General features: G+C 40.6%; 5 protein-coding genes across 5 annotated transcripts in view; 3 read left to right on the top strand and 2 right to left on the bottom strand.

Annotated features, from left to right (window-relative positions):
• Positions 1-3,639: 3,639 nt before the first annotated feature.
• LOC139645277 (histone H1-like) lies at positions 3,640-4,248 on the top strand. The gene has a single exon (XM_071520961.1). It carries the CDS (start codon positions 3,640-3,642, stop codon positions 4,246-4,248), a length of 609 nt encoding a protein of 202 aa, XP_071377062.1.
• A 1,019-nt stretch (positions 4,249-5,267) lies between these two features.
• LOC139645287 (histone H3) lies at positions 5,268-5,678 on the top strand. The gene has a single exon (XM_071520970.1). The coding sequence runs from the start codon at positions 5,268-5,270 to the stop codon at positions 5,676-5,678; it is 411 nt and encodes a 136-aa protein (XP_071377071.1).
• Positions 5,679-12,542: 6,864 nt separating this feature from the next.
• On the bottom strand, positions 12,543-12,854 carry LOC139645294 (histone H4). Its single transcript, XM_071520979.1, has one exon. The coding sequence runs from the start codon at positions 12,852-12,854 to the stop codon at positions 12,543-12,545; it is 312 nt and encodes a 103-aa protein (XP_071377080.1).
• Positions 12,855-13,932: 1,078 nt separating this feature from the next.
• Positions 13,933-22,209, bottom strand: part of LOC139645270 (histone H2A-like) — an 83,225-nt gene continuing 74,948 nt past the window's right edge. The window contains exon 3 of the mRNA XM_071520946.1: positions 13,933-14,326. Within this exon, the coding sequence (XP_071377047.1) occupies positions 13,933-14,326 (394 nt within the window). The remainder of the gene's footprint in view (positions 14,327-22,209) is intronic.
• LOC139645281 (histone H2B 1/2-like) lies at positions 21,232-21,606 on the top strand. The gene has a single exon (XM_071520965.1). The coding sequence runs from the start codon at positions 21,232-21,234 to the stop codon at positions 21,604-21,606; it is 375 nt and encodes a 124-aa protein (XP_071377066.1).

Raw genomic sequence — 22,209 nt, 5'->3', positions numbered from 1 at the left:
CTTACACCCAAAGGTCCTTTTAAGGACCACACACTACTTCAACAAAGAGCTCATTTATTCCCATATTCGTTAGTTTAACACTTGAAGGAATAGTTCACCCCAAAATGACAATTCTGCCATCTACTCACCCTCATGCCAGTTGAAACGGGTGAAATGTGTTACAGCTCCATAGCAGCCTTCTCCAAAACAACTGAAGTCAATGGGGACCAGTTCTTCAGAGGTCCAAAAAGACCTACAGTATATTTACACCATAATTTAGTGCAAATCTTAACTACAGCTGATTGATTTGCAACAGATAATGGTGTATAGGTCTTTCTATTCACAGTGTGATTGTTTGGCTGTTTTTGTTTTGGAACTCTAAAGAACAGGTCCCCATTGACTTCAGTTGTTTTGGAGAAGGCTGCTACCAAGTTGTGCTGGCAACCTCCCTGTGTGTTATATGGACTAACAAATTTCACCTGTGTTTCATTTGGCATGAGGGTGAGTAGATGATGATTACTATTCCTTTAACTGCTCATCAAAGCTGCTTTGACACATTTTGCTCCTGGAAACCTTTAGCCCTCAATGAATCATAATTCTTTAATATTTGTATATTAGAAGCTCCATAGATTTCATGATTCCTCTGTCCTCTCCACTACCCAGTACGTGGACGCAATCCATACTAAACACATGTAATGACAATAATATATCTGTCAATGTTCAAGCTATTTTTCACAGTCCAGAAAAGTTTCTATTTGTTTCTTTATATCATTCTATTTTAACATAATACAACTGAAATGTTAACCAATTACACAGCCTACTGTCATATGTAACTGCACATGCTAAAAATGAAATTACACAATTACCAGTAGGCCTACTAGTTTGGTTTCTGTACATGTTTCTATACTGTATCTTAAACCTTCAAATGATATCTTACATAAACCTATGTTACTACAGTATATTGTCAGTTTGATTGATATATTACTTTACCCTACAGTGAATACTACTTTAATAGGGGTAATCAGTCCATGTATTAGTTTTTCTTTTTTGATTGAGACAGTAAGTTGGCTGAAATATATTAACTATTTATTATTTTAAGTTTAACAACGCCCTTTCAGAATCTAGATCAGTCAGCCCAGGTGCCCCACAAGGCTGCGCCAGCTCACCAGTCCTCTTCACATTATACATTGGTGTTCATATTGACAACGCATTCAGCTGGAAGACCCATGTTGAAAGTCTGTGTTCTCGACTTTGTGCCTACCTCAATTAAGTTTCTGAATAGTAGGCTAGCGTAGTATGAGACTTTGGGGCTATGTGCAATCATTTCTCAGTAATGAGCTATGGGGGTTGTGTGTTCAGTGCAATAGTTGCATAGGTGCATGATGCAACAGGGTTGTGCAATGGGTTCTTTTAATTCTTTTATTGGTATTGTACCTAAGTTTATTTATTTGTTGTTTGATAATGTATGTATGTATGATGTGAAGCATGCTGTGTATGGAACTGATGTTTTTATTGAGTGACACAGCAACACAGAGTGCAAGACAAATTTCCCCACGGGGACAACAAAGCATATCTCATCTTAAAGCCACTTCAGTCAAAGTCAGACTCTCTATGTTGGCTGGATGGCTCTGGTAGGATCTGATCCTAGACCAGCAGAAGAGCCTGTGACTGTTGAGAGACCATCATATAAAGTTACTAATGGAAATATTACACTACCAAAGTGGTACTAATAAAAAAATGAAACATTTTTCTCATCAAGTTGTCTTTTCTCTGTCCCTGTTAAATTATTCAACTATTCAGCAAGAAACAAGTCCATCTGTGACAAAAAAAGAAAAAAGAAAAGTGTATCTCTAAACTTGTGAAGAGCTGAGAATCACAAGTTTGTAAGTATATGATTAAGTATCGAACAGAACCACTGACTTGGACAAATGTGGAACCAAAATTCAGCAACTGCTGTTTAATAAAATCACAGAGTAAAGAGGCTGAAGTTGTTGAAAAGGTAGTTTTACACACAATAAAAAAAGATAAATAGCCTACAGAATGATATTTCAGTCTAATGGACTCAAACACAACAAGTTGGATTACATTGTATGAGAATCTATGGGTGCACTGTGCACAGCCGTGCTACTCATCCAGGGTGCAGCTAGAGCAAGAGCAATACAATATTCAAGATCAAAGTAATCCAGCACACACCAGGATTGTTCAAATCGACTGTTTAGTTTAATTCATATAAAATATTGGGGCGAACAACGCGTTTTGCATTGTGGCTTCTTCAGGTTCGCTCTTCACTTGATTGGCATCAGGTATGGGTTTACAAAGACTTCCTGTGCCAACAGGTGGTCTTAATTCCAGATCATGTGACAACATGAATTCCAGATCATGTGACAACAGAAATTATCACTATATCACAACATCAGTTTTACATTACAGTATTTGATGAGACAAACACACAAGGTAATGATAACAAATACAACAATAACACATATCATCATGGTCAAACTGTCAAAATATGAAAAATATCATGGTCAAACTATTTCTTCTTCACACACTACAAGTACCATTTCCACAGATGGGGCCACAAATTGACAACAGTATCATCACAATACAACTCTACATAGTCATCTAATGCCTTATATTAGGTAGGGGAAGGGGTCAGTGCCAGAGGAGATCTATAGTGCCTCATCTCTCCCTATATAAGGAATCACCTGCAGATACAAAGAGAGGTATGTTAATACATCATAAAAATGGGCTCAGATCAAACATTTAATTCAGACCATTAGGCTCTACTGTTTTTAGGGTGTATATCCAATATGCTTCCCTCCTCAGAAACGCATTGTTCGCCCCAATATTTTATATGAATTAAACTAAAAAGTCGATTTGAACAATCCTGGTGTGTGCTGGATTACTTTGATCTTGGATTACATTGTATGATAATCTATATTAGACAATCATGATATTTGTGTCCATTGGAGAAAATACATGTTTGGCCTACTTTCATGTAAAATCAGACAGTATTACAAACTTAAACAGAACATATTTTCAGTTTCATTAATCATGACTGCAGCATTCACCTGAGTCAGAAAGTTAACGCCTCAGCAACAATCTCAAGGTAACCCGCCCTAAGTCACCGCCAGCATCAGTGTGTTTACCGACACCAAAACATCTGACGATTAAAACAAAACAAAACACAGCACTACAGTACTTTGACTTTTATTCCCTCGTCAGACACCTCTGCTTACTGGACAACTAGTGTTGTTTGCAATGTAAAGCATATTAAACCATTTTACGAGTCGAAATGTGAAGAAATCCCACTGCGAGCCGAATACTGTGACGGTGTATTGGAGAGGTTTGAAGCTTCCCTGAATACAATTAAAGTCTTCTCATCGCTAAAAACGACGTCATCCCGAGAGGAAACTAGTTTTCTAACGGGTCCAATAACAGTTACACTTGAAACCATCTCCGATCGGCGTATTTTATCTGTAAAAGGTGGAGGAGAAAACACAAATGTCGCCACATTTGAGCTGCACAGGGAGCGGCTGCGTGTGTTGAGTCTACACGGTCCTCATGATGTGTATAAGTCCCGCCTCTTGCCCTGCATCGACAATCAGTCCAGTCAGACTCTGTAGAGCTGTGTGAAGCAGAACAGACTAGAAGAGAAGAATGGCAGAAGTCGCTCCAGCTGCACCCGCCGCCGCCGCCCCGGCTAAAGCGGCCAAACCCGCGAAGAAGAAGGCTGTGAAGCCGAAGAAGAGCGGCCCCAGCGTCGGTGAGCTGATCACGAAATCTGTGTCCGCCTCCAAGGAGCGGAGCGGCGTCTCTCTGGCCGCCATCAAGAAGAGCTTGGCTGCCGGAGGCTACGACGTGGAGAGGAATAACAACCGCGTCAAGATCGCCATCAAGAAGCTGGTGGAAAAGGGCGACCTGGTCCAGGTTAAGGGGACCGGGGCTTCCGGCTCCTTCAAGGTCGCCAAGAAGGCTGAAAAGGTCAAGAAGCCGGCTGCCAAGAAAGCCGCTCCGAAAGCCAAGAAGCCCGCTGCCAAGAAAGCCGTCAAGAGCCCCAAGAAGAAGGCTGCACCTAAGAAGGCTGCAACTCCTAAGAAATCCCCTGCGAAAGCAAAGAAGCCCGCAGCGAAGAAACCAGCGGCGAAAAAGGCCACAAAGAGCCCCAAGAAGGCGGCGAAGAAGCCCGCTGCTGCCAAGAAACCTGCCGCCAAGAAGGCTGCCAAGCCCAAAGCAGCAAAGCCCAAAAAGGCACTCAAGAAGAAGTAAGCTTCCCGGCTTCCACTCTTTGCCATACCAAAAGGCTCTTTTAAGAGCCACCCACAACTTTCAAAGAGCATTTTCCTCTTCACATTTTCGAAATTACACATCTTAATAGAAATTAGCACAGGTTGTTGATGTGGCTCATTACCCCCCCCCCCCTTCACAGTCACTACAATGTTGCCTTATTTTCTTTTCATAACTTCATAACAGCACACTCGTTTGTGTAGATAAGTGCTGCTGTTTGAGCACCTAAGGCATTTGTATGAACTGTAAATATGTAAATACTTGACTTCATGCATTACAACAGTATGCCAGTCGAGAGTCAAGTACTCGGACAGCTCGAATCTTATGGACTCAACGGCAGGTTTCATTCCACAGTCTTGCATTACATTTGCAATAAAACATCATGCATTAGGCGGCTGCTGATTTCCCCATCCTCTACCTTTTCTGTTTCCTCGACCTTTTCTCTTCAGATTATAGACACAGCACCAACTACATAAACGCAAGTGTTGCATCTATTTTAATAGGCTAAGTCCATACATGGAAGACATGCAATTTCCATTCTTCACACTCCACTCAGTGTGTTGAATCCTAACATTTTTTCATTCGATTTGCTTCATTTTATTGTTGAAATTTATTTTTATTTATTTTTGATCTCATGTCTTTTTACCATGATGCCGGTTTGCTGGTTATCTTTTCCACATATTAGTTTTTTTAAAGGGATTGAAAGTACTTTAATAATAATAAAAAATAAATAGTCAAATCTTATTTCTTCTTCCTTTTCAGTAAAAGCCTTTCTGCTGCATTCAGACTCAGTCCTAATCCTGCTGTGGAGGAGTGGTCTAGTTTGAATTTTGGGCGGACTTTCCAAAGCGCCAATAGTTGATCTGCTGAAGCGCGCGCTTCCCTCGGACAGACCAATCAGAGTATGGCAGCGCCCCGGCGTTGCCTATATAAAGCCGAGATCGGCTCTCCAGCCACATATTTTCCTCTGCTCTTCAGAAGAAATTACTAACGTTTCTACCATGGCCAGAACCAAGCAGACCGCCCGTAAATCCACCGGAGGAAAAGCTCCCAGGAAGCAGCTCGCCACCAAGGCTGCCAGGAAAAGCGCCCCGGCCACCGGCGGCGTCAAGAAGCCCCACCGTTACAGGCCCGGTACCGTGGCTCTCAGAGAGATCCGTCGCTACCAGAAGTCCACCGAGCTGCTCATCCGCAAGCTGCCCTTCCAGCGCCTGGTCCGAGAGATCGCTCAGGATTTCAAGACCGACCTGCGCTTCCAGAGCTCCGCTGTCATGGCTCTGCAGGAGGCCAGCGAGGCTTACCTGGTCGGCCTCTTTGAGGACACCAACCTGTGCGCCATCCACGCCAAGAGGGTCACCATCATGCCCAAGGACATCCAGCTGGCCCGCCGCATCCGCGGAGAGCGAGCTTAAACTCCCCTGCGGTCACTCCCCACAACGGCTCTTTTAAGAGCCACCTCACTATTCACTGAAAGAGTTATTTCTCCTTTTGTGAACTGTAGCCATTACAATCATTTGACATTACCTAAGCAATTACAATAGTATGACTCTAAAATTAAAACAATTTATGAGCAGTGTAGTGGTGGTAGGTATTAATGATGCCTGATATCAATATAATTTAGTTAGCTTCAATGAGAATTAACGGGGCACCAGATAACAGACCGCATCAACAGGTCTCATCTGAAGGAGTGAATTCTCGGCATGTTTGAATTTAAACCCACACAATGAGCACAGGAGGTGACTTTATGCAAAACAATATCTATTACTAAGCTAAAACACACTCAATAATCAGGTAAATACAAGTGAATATAGTACAGTATATACAAGAGGCATACCTATGAATTGTGATGAATCAATGGCAATAGGAATAGATGACCATGTGAATATGCAATACTGATAGTAAAAACCAAGATTTCAGCAGACACAATCATGGAAAATGAGCAGTGGAAGACATGAGTCAGCAACGATAACTATCTGGAAACTGACTTAAATGAATCCTTCCTGAATCCTGAATAACTAAATGGTTACTATAACAAGGAGCCGTAATAAAGTGTGTGGTATGTGTGTGTGAAGTTAGTTAACATTGTCCAAGGATGTTCCCTCCTTTGACTGGCTTACTGTGTGTTTGTAGAAAAAACACTTACAAGTTAGTGTCTTCACTTCCAAGATTTTTCTTTAATCTTAGCATTTATTTTCATTTAATGTTTGGACAAATATGTTGAATAGGATTAGGCCAGAATTCTTAGTTAGCATAACCAAATTGGAAATTTTTTTCACGTGGCCCTAATCCTCTTCTGTATAAAGGCTGGTTTTATTTTGAAAATCCCAAACGAGACACTGCAGAGCGGAAGTGCTTTCGTTGACTTGGTTGGTGTATTTCTAGACTTCTAGAACATTTACACTGTTAAAACAGCCTTTATTGGAAATTTGGTAAAAATCACTAGAGAAATACAAATAAAATGAATAATAGAATGACAGAAGAGAAACAAACAAAAATGATGGCTGGGTTATCGGTGGCTCTGTTGACATATTTCTGTCCCATGATGATGAGTCTTTGACGAATGGTTTGTAGTCCTGAGATCTGGTGGCAGTAGTGTGAGCTGATGTATGGTGGGAGTCTGTAAGCCAGTCTTATTGCTTTCTTTTGGATGATTTGTTGTTTGTTTAATTGTTGGGGTGAGACAGTGACCCAGGCCAGTGATGCGTATTCAAAAAGTTAACGGATGTAGCTGGTGTAACTTTGGTGATTGTTTCAGGTGCTGCTCCTCGTTTTCTTCCACAGAGGGCTTTCAGGTGGTTCAGTCGCTTGTTGCCTTAAGCTTCCAGGTGTTTTATGCATGTCGTCCATTTCATGTTTTTGAAGAATGATACCTAGGAATTTTGCTTGGTTGGTCAGGGTGAGGGGCTGGTTGTGAACCGTGATATTTGGTTTCGAGGTGTGATTATTGCTGAACAATACGCACTGTGTTTTTGTTGGATTGAGTTTCACTCTCCACATATTTGACCAGTTTTCTATTTCATTGATGCATTGTACTTTATTACAAGTTGTGGTGATTTGGAGCTGGTCCAGTAGTCATCGGTGAATTGTGATACGTGGACTATTGTGGAAGCGGGTAATAGATGTCTGAGATATACAGGATGAAGAGGAGTGGGCTGAGTACTGCCCCCTAGGGGACACCTGCTTCTGGAGTGAAGGGTAGTGAGATGGATGCGGATACCTTGACTTTGATTTGACGGTTGCTGAGGAAACTGGCAATGATGTTCCGGATGGAGCGAGGGAGCTGAATGTTTGAGTCTGATAATCTGTATAGTAGTCCATTGTGCCACAAAAAGCCTTCTCAATGTCAAAGAAGACTGCCAAGGTGTGTTGTTTTTTGGAGAAGTTGCATGATGGATTCAGATAGATGGAGGATGTTGTCAGTTGTGGAGCGGTGCTTTCTGAATCCGGCTTTGTGAATTCTGAATAGGCACAGGTGTTCAGTGTGGTGGTTGAGACATAAGGTGAGGATGCGTTCGAAGAGTTTCCCAATGGGGCTGAGGAGGCTGATAGGTCTGTAGCTGGTGATATTTTGTGGGTCCTTGCCAGGCCTAAGGATCACCGGGGTTGGGGAAAGTGTCCGGTGGTGAGACCATTTTTAACTGTAAATGCTGCATATATTACACTTTCTGACATTGTCTGACTAAATTGGACACTGTACAGTTTACCTTTCATTGTAACAGCACAAGTTCTATGTCAAAACACTCCTGCAGACCTGGACTTTCACTACACACTAACATTTAGGCCCAAGTGGTTTTAGAACAGTCATGGCAGGATCAGTCAGCCATACTGCAAGTGTAATATATGCAGTGTTTATAGTTAGAAATTGGCACATATTATGGCATTTTTCATTATTATTATGACATCAAACATTAATATGGGTGTTCACTTGTTGAATCTGACAATTAAATACAAGGTAATTGGTTTAAAATAGTATTTCTACATGTTTAAATGCTCACACTTTTATTTTGAAGGCTAAACGCCCAAACCGGAAGTATTATTTTCTCGTTCTTACAAGATACGTTTTCTCATAATCACGAGATAGTTTTCTCATGATTACGAGATCTTTATCTCATAATTACGAGAAACCATCTCCGATTATTATTTTTTTCTTTGGTGAATGCAATAGCTTACAAACCCATATAGGCCTAACTACATTTTCAATGTAATAATTCCAGTGAGTATACTGGTTTGATTTGATTGTATTATGATGTTGTTGTTCTGAGCACCAAATGTTTATTTATTTATTTGTCTAGACAAAGTTAGACAGGTTAGTCAATTAGACAGGTGGTCAGTTAGACAGGTAAGTAGTTGGACAGCTCAGTTACACCCTGTTTTTTCCCGTTATTTTTTGAGGTCTAAAGACAGGTCCCCAGCAACTTCAGTTGTTTTGGAGAACGCTGCAACATAGGTTACTTCAGCTGGCAAGCTCCGGGACTGTTGTATGGACAGACTGTTGTATGGACTTTACCCGGCATGGGGGTCAGGGGGTGAGTAGATAATGAAATTTCATTTTTGGGTGAACTATTCCTTTAAGTCTGAGTTCTGCGATAGTCACAGTGAAAATAAACAATAGTGACAAAATAAAGGAATTTTGTTGCCAAACCACCTTTTTTTGTTTTGGAGATTTTATTGGGGTTTTTTTTAAATACTGGAGTGAAAATTATTAAATGTGAAATTTTGAAGGATAGCCTTTTTTTTTTTATATATACTGTATATAATTCTCCATAGAGATACAGGAAAGAGAGGAGGATGACATGCATCAATCACCAGATGGAATCAAACCTGAAGTAGCCTATGTTGCAGCGTTCTCCAAAACAACTGAAGTTGCTGGGGACCTGTCTTTAGACCTCAAAAATAACGGGAAAAAACAGGGTGTAACTGAGCTGTCCAACTACTTACCTGTCTAACTGACCACCTGTCTAATTGACTAACCTGTCTAACTAGCTACCTGTCTAATTGACTAACCTGTCTAACTAGCTACCTGTCTAACCTGTCTAACTAGACAACTGTCTAGCTAATCACCCATCTAACTGACCACCTGTCTAACTGACTGAGCTGTCTAACTACTCACCTGTATAACTGACCACCTGTCTAACTGACTGAGCTGTGTAACTACTTCCTGTCTAACAAATCATCTCTCTGACGACCTATCTTACTGAGTTGTCTAACTAATCACCTGTCTAACTACCTGTATAACTGTATCTGTTTTCTCTCTGTTTAACTGAGCACCTGCTTAACTGACTGAGCTGCCTAACTGAATACCTCTCTAACAAATCACCTGTCTAACTGACTGAGCTGACAAAACAGACAGATTGAATTCCGGTCTCTCGCGTGACAGGCGGGGATACGCAAAACTGTCTAAACGCCTGTCTATTCATCTCAATTGGTGCAATATATTTTTGGCCACAACGTACCCAGTGTATGCAATATACTGAGATTGTAGGATTCATCATTTAGCTTAATCAGTGCTAGAAGGTAGAGCAATTAATTGATGTGCCAAGTATAGTGGCTAAAGTGGCTCAAGCCACTGGACCAAATAAATAATAATTATCATTATGATTATTAGTATTATAGTTGTTGTCGCTGCTGCTGTTATTGTTACAATTATGATTAGTGTTATTAAACCAAATTACATTTCCATTGTTATAAAACTAAAATGTCAGGTGATTGGGCAACAACAATAGGATAGCTGCTGCCTGCTGCTGCCCTTGTCACATGACATGACATTGTAGCAGCTGATCATGAGCGCCACTGCAGCAGGGACGTGCAGAGAGTTCTTCAGGGGCAGGTGCTCAAATGAGAAAAGGGGGCATCTACAGTGTCAAACAGTCTGTGGAATAATCTCTATGCAATGCAGTGTTGTTATATCCCTTTACTCATCTGTTATATTTGCTTCCATCTCTTGTCTTTCTGTCTCACTGTCCTCTTCTTTCTCCCCCTCATCTCTCTGCATTTCTGTCTGCCTGTACTAAATATTAAATAAAACAAATGTATCTTAGCGATTATTCCTTTATTATCTTATTATATTTCGATCTATTTTTTTCCTTGCATGATGAATATGAAGGTAAGCCACCGTCTGACTCCCCAGTCTGCCTCTCACCTGTTGTCTTGAGTCCCTCCAGCTGCCTTCTGCATTACTTTCTCTTTTACTTTTGCCCTTCTTGCTTTCGAGGGCGTCTTGCAGCCACTCACAATATAATATGTAAAATTAAAAAAATAATGTTAGCAAATGAGAGAATCTGGGCTCCTGGGTGAAGAAAGTCACTATTAGCAGCAGCATCAAGCTAGCTAGCAATAGTCAATTCGGTCCAAGTTTCAATTAGCTACATTGATTCATTGCCTAGCATACATGCTAAAAAATAATTGCAGGATATGTGATATATTGCCAGGTTTAACTAATGGCTGCAACAATATTTGGCTTGTTGTCCTCCTGCTCTGTGATTCTGTTGATAACACAGCCCTGTCCACATGTGAGACAGGGAAAGGGGCAATGCACTGTGCAAACAATCTCATGTGTTTTACATTTGCTCAAATAGTTTTGCTCGTATCACTACAATTTATTAACTATTCGGAAAATGCCTAAAATAAAATAATACATTTGTATTGGAAGGGGCATTTTGTAGCCTGGTATCTAGTCTCTATGAATCGCAGTTTTTTGCATGGCGATTCATAAGATTGAATAAGGCTAGGCATTTTGTTCAATTAAGGTAAAAGGGGCAGGTGCCCAAGCACCCAGAGCCACCCAGTGTGTCAGAGGTGAGCCATTCTTCAAACTTAAGCAATTGTTTTCTGGCAGAGAACTAGATCTGCACGTTAATGTATGAACCCCAAATATTTAATGATATGGTTAGCAAGTTCAGTGTCATGCAAGGATTAGCTTGCTTTGCTCCTGGCTTGCTAGATGGCTTGTTGGATAAATTAAGCGATAGTTGTTAAAAAGGCCAGCTAATTGCCATGGTCAGACTGTAATTATGTTCAGGCTGTAGTAAAGGCCCCCTAGTGGGCATTTGCAGTTAGGCAGACTTATGGTCATCAAGATTAGGACCCCCCTTTCAGTTGGGCCTTTCATGATGTGGTGTACTGTGGTGTTCCTGCATGTTAAAGTTGTTATTCCTTGCTTTGTCACCTCTACTTTTCAGAGTGTTGTCTGTGCGTGCAGCTAAGTGTAAGTCACTTATTCATTTGTTGTTTATGAGTATTGGATGAGTGTTTTAGTGTATTCTATTACACTGAGTTGTTATGTTGCTATTAGCTCTATCGCTAGCATAGCATGGCTTTGACATTCACAAGCTAACTAGCCTTGCTAAGCTGACTCAATTATTACCATAGTGATAGCTAAGTGTTTGTTAGCTATTGTGATGATTAGGTTATCCATATTACAGTTTTATCTTGATTTTGAGTTAATTGGAGATAGTTATATGAAGTCATACGAAATTGCAAGCATCTTTGTACTGGCTATAACAGTCAATTCATGTTGCTACGTCTTGATAAATCATTTGCATTCTGTATAGGACACCAATTGAAATCTTGTATTTTATTTCTCGTTTTGTAGAAACCACACATAACTAGCACTTGTAATGGAAAGTGAAGAGGACTGTAACTTTGTATAGGTTCATTAAACTACCCCTCGTAGTGGACACTGTCTCATCGTATTCTTGCCGGACATGCTGTAGTGGTTGCCAGTCAGCATCTGGGACAATTTATACTCTAGAAGTCACACTTCAAAACAATAGTAACATACCCACTTTTGGCTGTGTGCCACTTACCTAGTTAACTTTGTTGGTTAATTTAAATGTTATGTGTTTGATATAGTTTTCAGCTAACTAGCAGATATTTACTAGAATAAAACCACACAGCTAAACTGATTAAATATTATTTTCGCCTTCTGGAGCTGCCTATCTTTGCAGTATGATGCTATGCCATGTTAAATTATGTTAATGAGACAGCAAACTGTTCCAGGCTCTCCTAGTGCCTTTTTTTTGCAATCGAGCCACTGCCCCAAAACATATCTGTGCACATCCCTGGTGCAATTCAGTTACCTCTGTTGAGTATCTTAAACATGTTAGAATTAAAGAGTTTTGTTGGGTTTCAGTAACAATATTTCCAGCAGGTACAGAAACTGTAAAACTAAATGCTTAAACATGGTCTAAAGTAAATAGGAATACATCTCTTTATATCGATAAAGTGGGCGGCTCTTAAAAGAGCCTTTGTGTTGGAGTATGAGATGGTAAATGAAGTTAACCGCCGAAGCCGTAGAGAGTGCGGCCCTGCCTCTTCAGAGCATACACCACATCCATGGCGGTGACGGTCTTTCTCTTGGCGTGCTCGGTGTAGGTGACGGCATCACGGATGACGTTCTCCAGGAAGACCTTGAGCACCCCGCGGGTCTCCTCGTAGATCAGGCCGGAGATACGCTTGACTCCGCCGCGGCGAGCCAGACGGCGGATAGCGGGTTTGGTGATTCCCTGGATGTTATCACGGAGAACTTTACGGTGACGCTTGGCGCCTCCTTTGCCGAGTCCCTTTCCTCCTTTTCCGCGGCCACTCATTTTCGATGCGTTTTCTTTCAAAACAAAAAGGAACTGATACGGAACTTCAGAAAGCTTCAGTACATAAACCTTCTTTGCGGACCTAAATGAGGAAGGAAAGAGCGCGCTTTGCTGGGCGGGGCCAAACTCCAACGCCAAAGTCCTTGCCCACATTTTTTTCAAAAGAACTTCAGTTGTGGCAAGTTAGCAGAAGCTAAGCAGAAGCTGCAAAGTTAAAAATCCTTTATTGGTTAAAACATTGAACCAACATGTTGCTGCCTCCTGGCCTTCATCAGGTTGTTGTTTCCTACTGAATTGATAATTCTCCATAGAGATACAGGAAAGAGAGGAGGATGACATGCATCAATCCCCAGATGGAATCAAACCCCTTAATTTTACAGTCACGTGGAGGACAATCCAACTAACTCCAACTGACAAATTTACATTCTTAACTCTTGAAAAAAAGAATACTTAAACATTGGGTGCCCAGACCAACAAAATCATAATACAATCAAATCAAAATACTCACTGGAATTATTACATTAAAAATGTAATTATGCCTATATGGGTTTGAGTATATATGCTGTAGATTCCAAACACACATCTCAAACACAAGAATCGTGACATCTCCAGCATGCTGAAATAATCTGACAGTCATCTTGTTTAAATAATCCCACAATATGATTTTCTTTTTTTATTAATGGTTTATTATTTTAGGTTTTATTAATTACTTGCATATGCTAAGTGTGTAAAGAACGTGTTCATAAATATATAAATATGCATATTCCATATATTATGTGAGGCAACACTAGTTTGTTTTCTGTATATTTAAATAAAGCATTCTGGAAAATTATATGAAATTTTATTCCATCATCAGTTTTTTATGTATTGAGGGTCCCCACTGTTAGACCATGCCATGGAATTAAGCAGTTTTATATTAAAATAGCCTAACAGGGTTGACGGTTTTATATAGCCTACATTAAAATTATTGAATTCATATGCACAGCACACAATAAAACTAATAAGGAAAACTCCTTTGAAGTGAGTGGGTGGCTCTTAAAAGAGCCTTTGGTTTGGTCTGAAGACAAGCTGGTCGAGTTTACTTCTTGGCGGGCTTCTCGGTCTTCTTGGGCAGCAGCACCGCCTGGATGTTGGGCAGCACGCCGCCCTGAGCGATGGTGACTCCGCCCAGCAGCTTGTTGAGCTCCTCGTCGTTGCGGACGGCCAGCTGCAGGTGACGGGGGATGATACGGGTCTTCTTGTTGTCGCGAGCGGCGTTTCCGGCCAACTCCAGGATCTCAGCGGTCAGGTACTCGAGCACCGCCGCCAGATACACCGGGGCTCCGGCACCGACACGCTGGGCGTAGTTGCCTTTGCGCAGCAGCCTGTGAACACGGCCGACGGGGAACTGAAGACCGGCACGAGATGAGCGGGTCTTTGCCTTGGCACGAGCTTTGCCTCCAGTTTTGCCACGGCCAGACATTGTCGTTGTTCTGTTTTTGATTAGTAAATCAAAGAATGTGTTGACTTTCTCAGGAACCCGGTTTATATCTCTGTCAAGCTGCGTGTTCATTGGTCAGCTGGAGCTTCAAATCGTCGCCCAATCAGAAAACTGCTGGTGTCAAGTTAACATAGCAAATAACACTTCCGCTGTACAGCGTCTTGGATTTTCAAAATAAAACGCCTCATGAAAAATACTGAGGTGTTTTCTTACTGTCTGTAAGTTTTCTTACTGTCTGTTCAAAAGTTCATGTTGCATGGTGTTTGTTTGTGACATGGAAGGTAACCGAACCAAACAGCTAGTCTTGGGTCCCTTACTGTAACATCAGATGGGCATAGGTCCTGTAATGTTTGACAGTAATTACTGTGATCATTTGTTTTTACTGGGTAATTATACAGTAAGGACGGAAGAACAGCACATACCTTGTTAGTTCTGTGCCTACTTACAGAGTAAGAACGGTTGAACAGCATAAACTTCATAATCCAGCCCGCCCCTGTCGTTACTCTGTAAATACAGAGTACTTAGTATGTAAATACAGAGTAAGAACGGGAGAACAGTGGAAACTTCTTAATCCAGCCCGCCCCCTGTTGTTACACCGTAAATTACAGGGTAAATGTCGGGAAGTTACACTCTAAATCCCCAATTGTTACTCCCTTGTTCCTTGTTGTCTTGTTTTCTTCCGCTGTACCTACATTTAAGTACCAGTAGGAACCGGTAAGTATTTTATATGTACTGATTCATACAAGGAAGTTCCGGGAAATTAGCCTACATGGTAATGACGGGGAGTTACACTCTAAAATGCGGGCTGTATTATAAAGTGTTACCGATTAGGCTACCTTTATTTTTTCAAACAGCTGACAAGGTGGGTCATTCAACAAGAAATCATCAGGTGAAGCCCGGGGTCAGCAGAGGGCAAGTGGTTAGAGACTGGCTCGTAAACTGAATATCACAAGTTCAATTCTCTCTAAGCCCTCCCTCCCGGACTCTTTATCACTCACTCTGGATAAAGGGTAGAAATCCTCTGAGTCTTTATAACATCTAACCAGCCTTTATATTAGGAGCTCATGAGTGACCGCACCATGGGGCTGAGCACATTTAGGCCTACTTTTAGTGTGCGAAAAATACCATGCAAAACCGAGTAGGAGGAGTTAGTATTTTACTGAAATCAGCTGTATGTTGTTAGCTGTCATATTGCAATGTTTTAGAACTCCCATGGAGAGTGAATGCAAATGGTTTTGGGCAGTTTTAGCTAAGGTTTTCAGCCTTTGTGTCTCATCCGATCCGATCATGATCCAATTATTTCGTCCGGTGGGAGCTTTGAATGATGTGAAGACGCAATATGAGTAAAATGAAAGCAGTCAAATTCTGATTCACTGTCAGTCCATACCGTCATGAAGAGATGTGAGGCCACAATAGCCTGTTCTGTTCCATGAAGGATGAATAGGCAGATTAATGGTTGGTTGGAAAAGGTGGAAGCCAGCCCTGCGTTCAGCCCCGACAAAACGTAGCAAAACGTTTATTTAAACAGAAACGGTGGTGCGTTGAACACCCTGTTGTGTTACAAGCGTTGCAACTATGGCAGCTGAGAAGGCCATTCTTTGCGTTCTTTAAATACGTGTTTAATACTACAAAATACGCTCGATGTTACAGTCACTGCCCTTGCCGTCCAGAATAGCAGAGAACATCCCAATGGAGTGAAGGGGTTTGTGGAAACTGTGGTTCCTAATTATAGTGATCCAGCATTTGCCTCATTTGCATTTCAGGATGACAAGGCAAACATTTCAGGTGAAGGATAATCCACTTCTTACCTTCGAGACTGCATTAGGCTCTATATGAGCTAATTATTTTATTATGAGGCCTATCATTATTGCTGATCACTGTTGTTGTGATATTATATTGTAATATTTACCATTATATATTTAGAGGAGTAGAGTGGAGTAGAAAAGTTTATGAAAGTGTCACTCCACAATGGTACATACAATAGCAAAAGATACAAACATGTCTTCTAATTAGTTCAGTTGTTGCAGACACCAAGCTGCAGCGGACGCATTTGTAAAGGACTTTTGTTGGATCCATTGTGCGCACTGCCTTTTTAATGCGGTGGGGTTTATATACACGTCGCTGCTGATTGGCTAACACCTCTGACACACCCACCAAACGAGAGACAACGTACCTCAAAGCCCGTGCACACCGTTTTCAGATTGAACGTGCCCCTGGTGTCTCCTCCTGTTTCAAACCCTGTCCCTTTTCTCTCTGATCTAACACACTTTCCACAGAACTTGTGTAAAAGCAGAGTTGATTAAGTACTTTCGAAAACGGCCTAAAGAAAGGATACAGTAAAATGCTAAGGAGATAAAAAAAATAGGCTATGACACATCTGCAAGGTGAACATCCAAGTAACAGTTGAGTTTAAACATTTAAACTTTTAGATTTTTTAAGTAGCCTATTTACATATTTCGTTGTTGTAGGCCTATCCCCATATATTACAGAGACTTAGTGTTTATCTCACTTGCCGGCAAAAGTGGGAACAGTGCCACCAGCCCATAGAATCTGTAGCCCCGCCCCGTTCCGCAGGCTGCAGCTGGGCATACTTGGAGATATGGCATCCGTAGGGTTTTAGAACTCCCATAGAGAATGAATGGAAACAGCTTTATGGAGGCAGAGAGGAATCTAAACTCAGGACTGATGGAGACACTGAGGAAGATTCAGCTGGAATGAAGGAGCATATTAATGGATTCATGTCTTGAGTTGAGTCCACCTCAAGAAATCCTTGCCCTGACTAAAATTACAATTTACAACTACAATTGTAGTTGAAAATTGTAGTAAAGCTACAGTAGCTGAACTGGTAAGTCAACCAATAGTGAAGCTGTTAGAAGGGGAAGCCTATGCGACATACAAAAAAATGGTTCTTCCGAATAAAAAAAATGCTTTCTGGACTGTGATAAAACAGCTTGAACAATAACAGATACTGTGGCTCTTAAGGCCACATTATCTGTCCACCACAACACAAACTGACCCTGCTATCTTTGCTGGAGCTTGTCGTGCTTTCACGTGACATACAGTATATTACTGTCATATCACATGTGTTTAGTAAGAATTGCATAAGCAATGGTCCCTTCACATACTGGGGAGTGGAAAAGACAAATGCATCATAAAATCTATCGAGCTTCTAATCTGCAAATGTTAATAGACTTGTGATTTATTGTAAATGATGGAGAATTAGGTTTAGATGACCATCCCCCCAAAAACATAGAGTTGGAGAATAATAGAAAATCCAATCAGTGGATAAATGTTTCCAGCATCAAACTGTGTCACAACAGCATGTATTGCTTTGATAAGTATAGGCTACTAATCAATATTATACTAAGACCAATAAAACAATTTTAGATACAGATTCTCCCATACCAAATATGTGAGTGAACGAGCTCTTTGTTGAAGTAGTGTGTGGCCCTTAAAAGGACCTGAAGTTGAGCTGTGTGTAGCGGAGCTGGTGTAGTCTATGACATTTGTGTGCATTGGAGGAAATTTGAGGTAAAATCAGATAATATGCCTTTTCAGTCATTAATCAAGTTTGCATTCACCTAGCCAGAAAATAAATCTCTCACTGGAAATGACCGGCCCTCATGTTAATGGTCTTTTTTGCAGAAATTATAAAGGCGGGATACTCACTATACTATCAACGAGATACTAGGGCCAGGTCAGAAGTCAATCAAACTATAGTTGCCACCCAGACATTAGACTAGCTACTGAAAAAACAATAGATCTGATTTATGTTTTTTTTTTTTTTTGATTGGGTGATACTACAGACCTTCATGATTAAGCAGATATATACGTATATGTTTGTAAACGAGTAACTTTGATGAGGGCCTAGGCATCAGGAACGATGACAACCAGAAGGATCAGTCTTTGTTGGTTTATTTTGGTTGAAAATCAAAATATGGAAAATGCCAAGATAGTGTACAAAAATGAATAATTCAATACAAAAGAAAAAGCAAAAGCAAGTCTAATCAGACTTTTTCAAGCTCGATATAACAATCAGACAGCTTTAGGTTTGCTCAAAACAACAAACTGTTAGTTGGGACAGAGCTTTCCGCATTGTGCCCACAACCTCTCTCTCCCATGTCTGAGCACAGACTGGTTAAATACAGGCCTCAATCAAGCCTCCACTCCCAGGACCATACCACTTTCCTAGTCCAGGGTGGTATGAAGTTTCACCTCAAACACAGGTAAACTTTTACACAAAAAATCAAAATATCACATGTTACCCATACAACTGACACCACTATATGTAGGTTTCTAATCATCATTATATTTCATTAACAATAACAACAAAGAATAAGCATACTCAAAAATAGAAACCGCCCCACATAGTGGTAGCGCCTAATGACATCAGTCACGCATAAATACTGTGTCGACGCCCGGCAGCACTCTTTGAGATGTGGGACAACCAAGAGAAGGTATGTATGGTCTGTGTAATTATTCTGTGGTGTATTTAATAAATGTTCAGTGCTGGACCAGTATTCTATGTGTCTGTGTTGTTTGTGACATTAAAGTGGTTAATTCAATTTTGCAGTATCATGGTGGTGAAATGGTTACCGAACAATTTGTGTAAACCTAGCTAGCATAGGGTACTCCAAATGTTTGATGGTGTCAAGACTGCTCAGATGGAAATGATTAACCGAAAACATGTATAATCTGGCTAAGGAAATGTGCACATGACTAGGGAAATATGTATACACAGCAAATGTTCAGACATGAATATTCTACAGTAGCATACACATAACTATGTGTCTAAGGATCTAAACAAGAGAAAAAGAGAAAAAAAACTGTGCGATGACTGCGAGCAGTCACATCGTCACAATGTTAAAAATTAAGCTATCATCATTATATGAAAATTATCTTTTTTTGGGAGTTTTTGCCACGGCTGTGGTGTCAGGAAGTACCACCAGGAAGAACAACATCATGTGACAGGAAAAAAGTGGATTGTTTTTTTTTTTTTTTATTTGTTTTCTTGCGGGATATCACAATAAAAAAACATTTAAAGCATGAAAAAAATGATAAATGATAACTAGGCCTACACCCTTTGGTAACTACAGTTGCCAGTAGGCTTACAACTTTCAACACCTACCTCATGTATATAATTATATATAGTAAAACGTTGTGTGGATGACCTTAAACACGAGAGAAAAAAATAAAAAGAATCTCACTTGAGGAATAAATCGCAGTCCCATTCATTTAATCTGTTGTATTTATAACTTTTCCACCCATGTGCACTGATTATTCACCATTCTCCGGTCCATTCCAGTGCCCAGTATGTGATGTCATCCAGTGTCTTTATGCAATTCATACTAAATATAGGCTCCACACTATTGTATAAATATCATATATATAGCTCTGGAAAAAATTAAGAGACCACTGCAAAATTATCAGTTTCTCTGGTTTTACTATTTATAGGTATGCGTTTGAGTAAAATTAACATTTTTGTTTTATTCTATAAACTACTGACAACATTTCTCCCAAATTCCAAATAAAAAATATTGTCATTTAGAGCATTTATTTGCAGAAAATGACAACTGGTCAAAATAACAAAAAAGATGCAGTGTTTTCAGACCTTGAATAATGCAAAGAAAACAAGTTCATATTCATTTTTAAACAACACAATACTAATGTTTTAACTTAGGAAGAGTTCAGAAGCAAAGAAGAGCCAGGCTGAGGTTTGCAAAAGACCATAAGGATTGGACCATAGAGGACTGGAGTAAGGTCATCTTTATATCTATATATATATATATATATGAATGGAAACGGAAACAACTGGCAGTTCACAGCGAGAGTCTGTTTAAATATATTTAATGCTTGTTATTGACGATCTGAATTACCACTCAGGCTATGCTTTTTTTTTTTGTGATGTGGCCGATATTAGCCAACATAAAAGCACAGATAGGTTGCACAACTGCTTTTGTTTTATTAACATTGATTGTGAAAAGATGTTTTACTAAAATTACGTGGTGATCAATACAGAAATAAAAGGAATATGATGACACAAGGCCGCTGAAAGGGTCGTTTTTTGTTTGTCCATGTATCAGACATACAGTATGTCTGAGCTGTTTGAGCTATATAGCTCAATTTCGTATCACTAGCTAATTTATGTCGGAGGGCTGCGTAGAACTCAGTATCAGACATAGCTTAATCTCCTATCACTAGGAAGGCTGCGCAAGATGGCGGCCAGTGAAGACACAAAGATTTATGGCTGAGTCGGAGTTTTCAGTTTTCATCCCTCACTCTGAACAGCATTTAAGTCAAGACTACTCTGTAGTAGACTACATATTTATATCTCCCAGCTTAATTTCACCAAGAAAGTGCTTCGCCAACACTGCAATTTACACTGAAGTCCGTTGAGTTCAGCAGCAAGCTGAACCCTAAACCCTAACCCTTATATATATATATATATACATATGAATTTCTGACAAAAGACAATCATACGTTTGATCTCTTATAGTGTTCCCATGAAAATGACTATCATTTAGTTTGTCTACAGTTTGTGAGACTCAGAAAGTTGTAATCTTTAACTGATTGAGATGTTCAGTAAAATGATGCTTTCATCATAAAAAACCCATAAACGTTATTAATTCCATGCACAGATATTACGTTTCAAATGTTTTTGTATTTTTTGGTAATCTGTAGTGTACCTTTATTACATTTATTTTAATGGCATATCAGATCTATCCATTCTAGTTCTGTGGGGAAAAATTGGTCATGTAGCGCATGCCCAGTCTAGCTGCTACACTCAACCAATCGTATACGAGGAACAGCGCAGCCTCATTTGCATCAGCTGTCTACAAAAAGATCAGCATTGTTACTTCAACCTCATTCTGTACTGTGAAGTATTGAGATCTCGTCATGCCTGAACCCGCCAAGTCAGCGCCCAAGAAGGGCTCCAAGAAAGCCGTGACCAAGACCGCCAGCAAGAGCGGCAAGAAGCGTAGAAAGACCAGGAAGGAGAGCTACGCCATCTACGTGTACAAGGTCCTGAAGCAGGTCCATCCCGACACCGGCATCTCCTCCAAGGCCATGGGCATCATGAACTCCTTCGTCAACGACATCTTCGAGCGTATCGCCGGTGAGGCGTCTCGCCTGGCTCACTACAACAAGCGCTCCACCATCACCTCCAGGGAGATCCAGACCGCCGTCCGCCTGCTGCTGCCCGGTGAGCTGGCCAAGCACGCCGTGTCCGAGGGCACCAAGGCGGTCACCAAGTACACCAGCTCCAAGTAAACCGCCTGGAACTACATTCACCCAAAGGTCCTTTTAAGGGCCACCCACTACTTCAACAAAGAGCTTCTTTTACTTACTGTAAATTAACTTCTGATGAATGCGTGGTTTAAAATTGTGTTTAACTTTAGACTACAGTTTCAGTTGCAACACAAGGCGCGTTGACTGCCCCTTAAAGCCCAGACAGTTTCTTCTTCGTTCAAAATTGAACGACATGCCCAAGGGGAGCTTAAACATTTGCATTACCAATCCTAGATTTAAAAAGAAAGATAAAAGAACGGCCTACATTATGCTTTCAGGTTTGCAAACAACGCAAAGTAAATGGCTTAAAAGAAGGCCGTTATGTTCAGTTTATTACATATTGTACTTAATACTTTCTCACTCACTTAATACATACTCTCTCATATTCACTGAATTTAGGCCAAAACTCAACACTGGCTGTGACACACTTTCAGGTTATCCTATCCACAATCTCACACACTGACTTCGCTACAGCTTCAGTCAAAGCCCCCTGACTTCCACGTATACAACTTTCATATCCCAAGTTGCATGTGAAAAAAATGTCTGAACTTTTTATCATCCCCCTCCCCAGTTCATCTATTCCCT

Source organism: Centroberyx affinis, unplaced genomic scaffold, assembly GCF_046629955.1.
Source record: "Centroberyx affinis isolate AG114_WGS23_722 - 3 ecotype Tasmania unplaced genomic scaffold, CSIRO-AGI_Caff_v1 ptg000840l_1, whole genome shotgun sequence".
Lineage (NCBI taxonomy): Eukaryota > Metazoa > Chordata > Actinopteri > Beryciformes > Berycidae > Centroberyx > Centroberyx affinis.
Note: the sequence above shows the minus strand (reverse complement) of the source record. Positions and strands in the feature narration are given on the sequence as shown.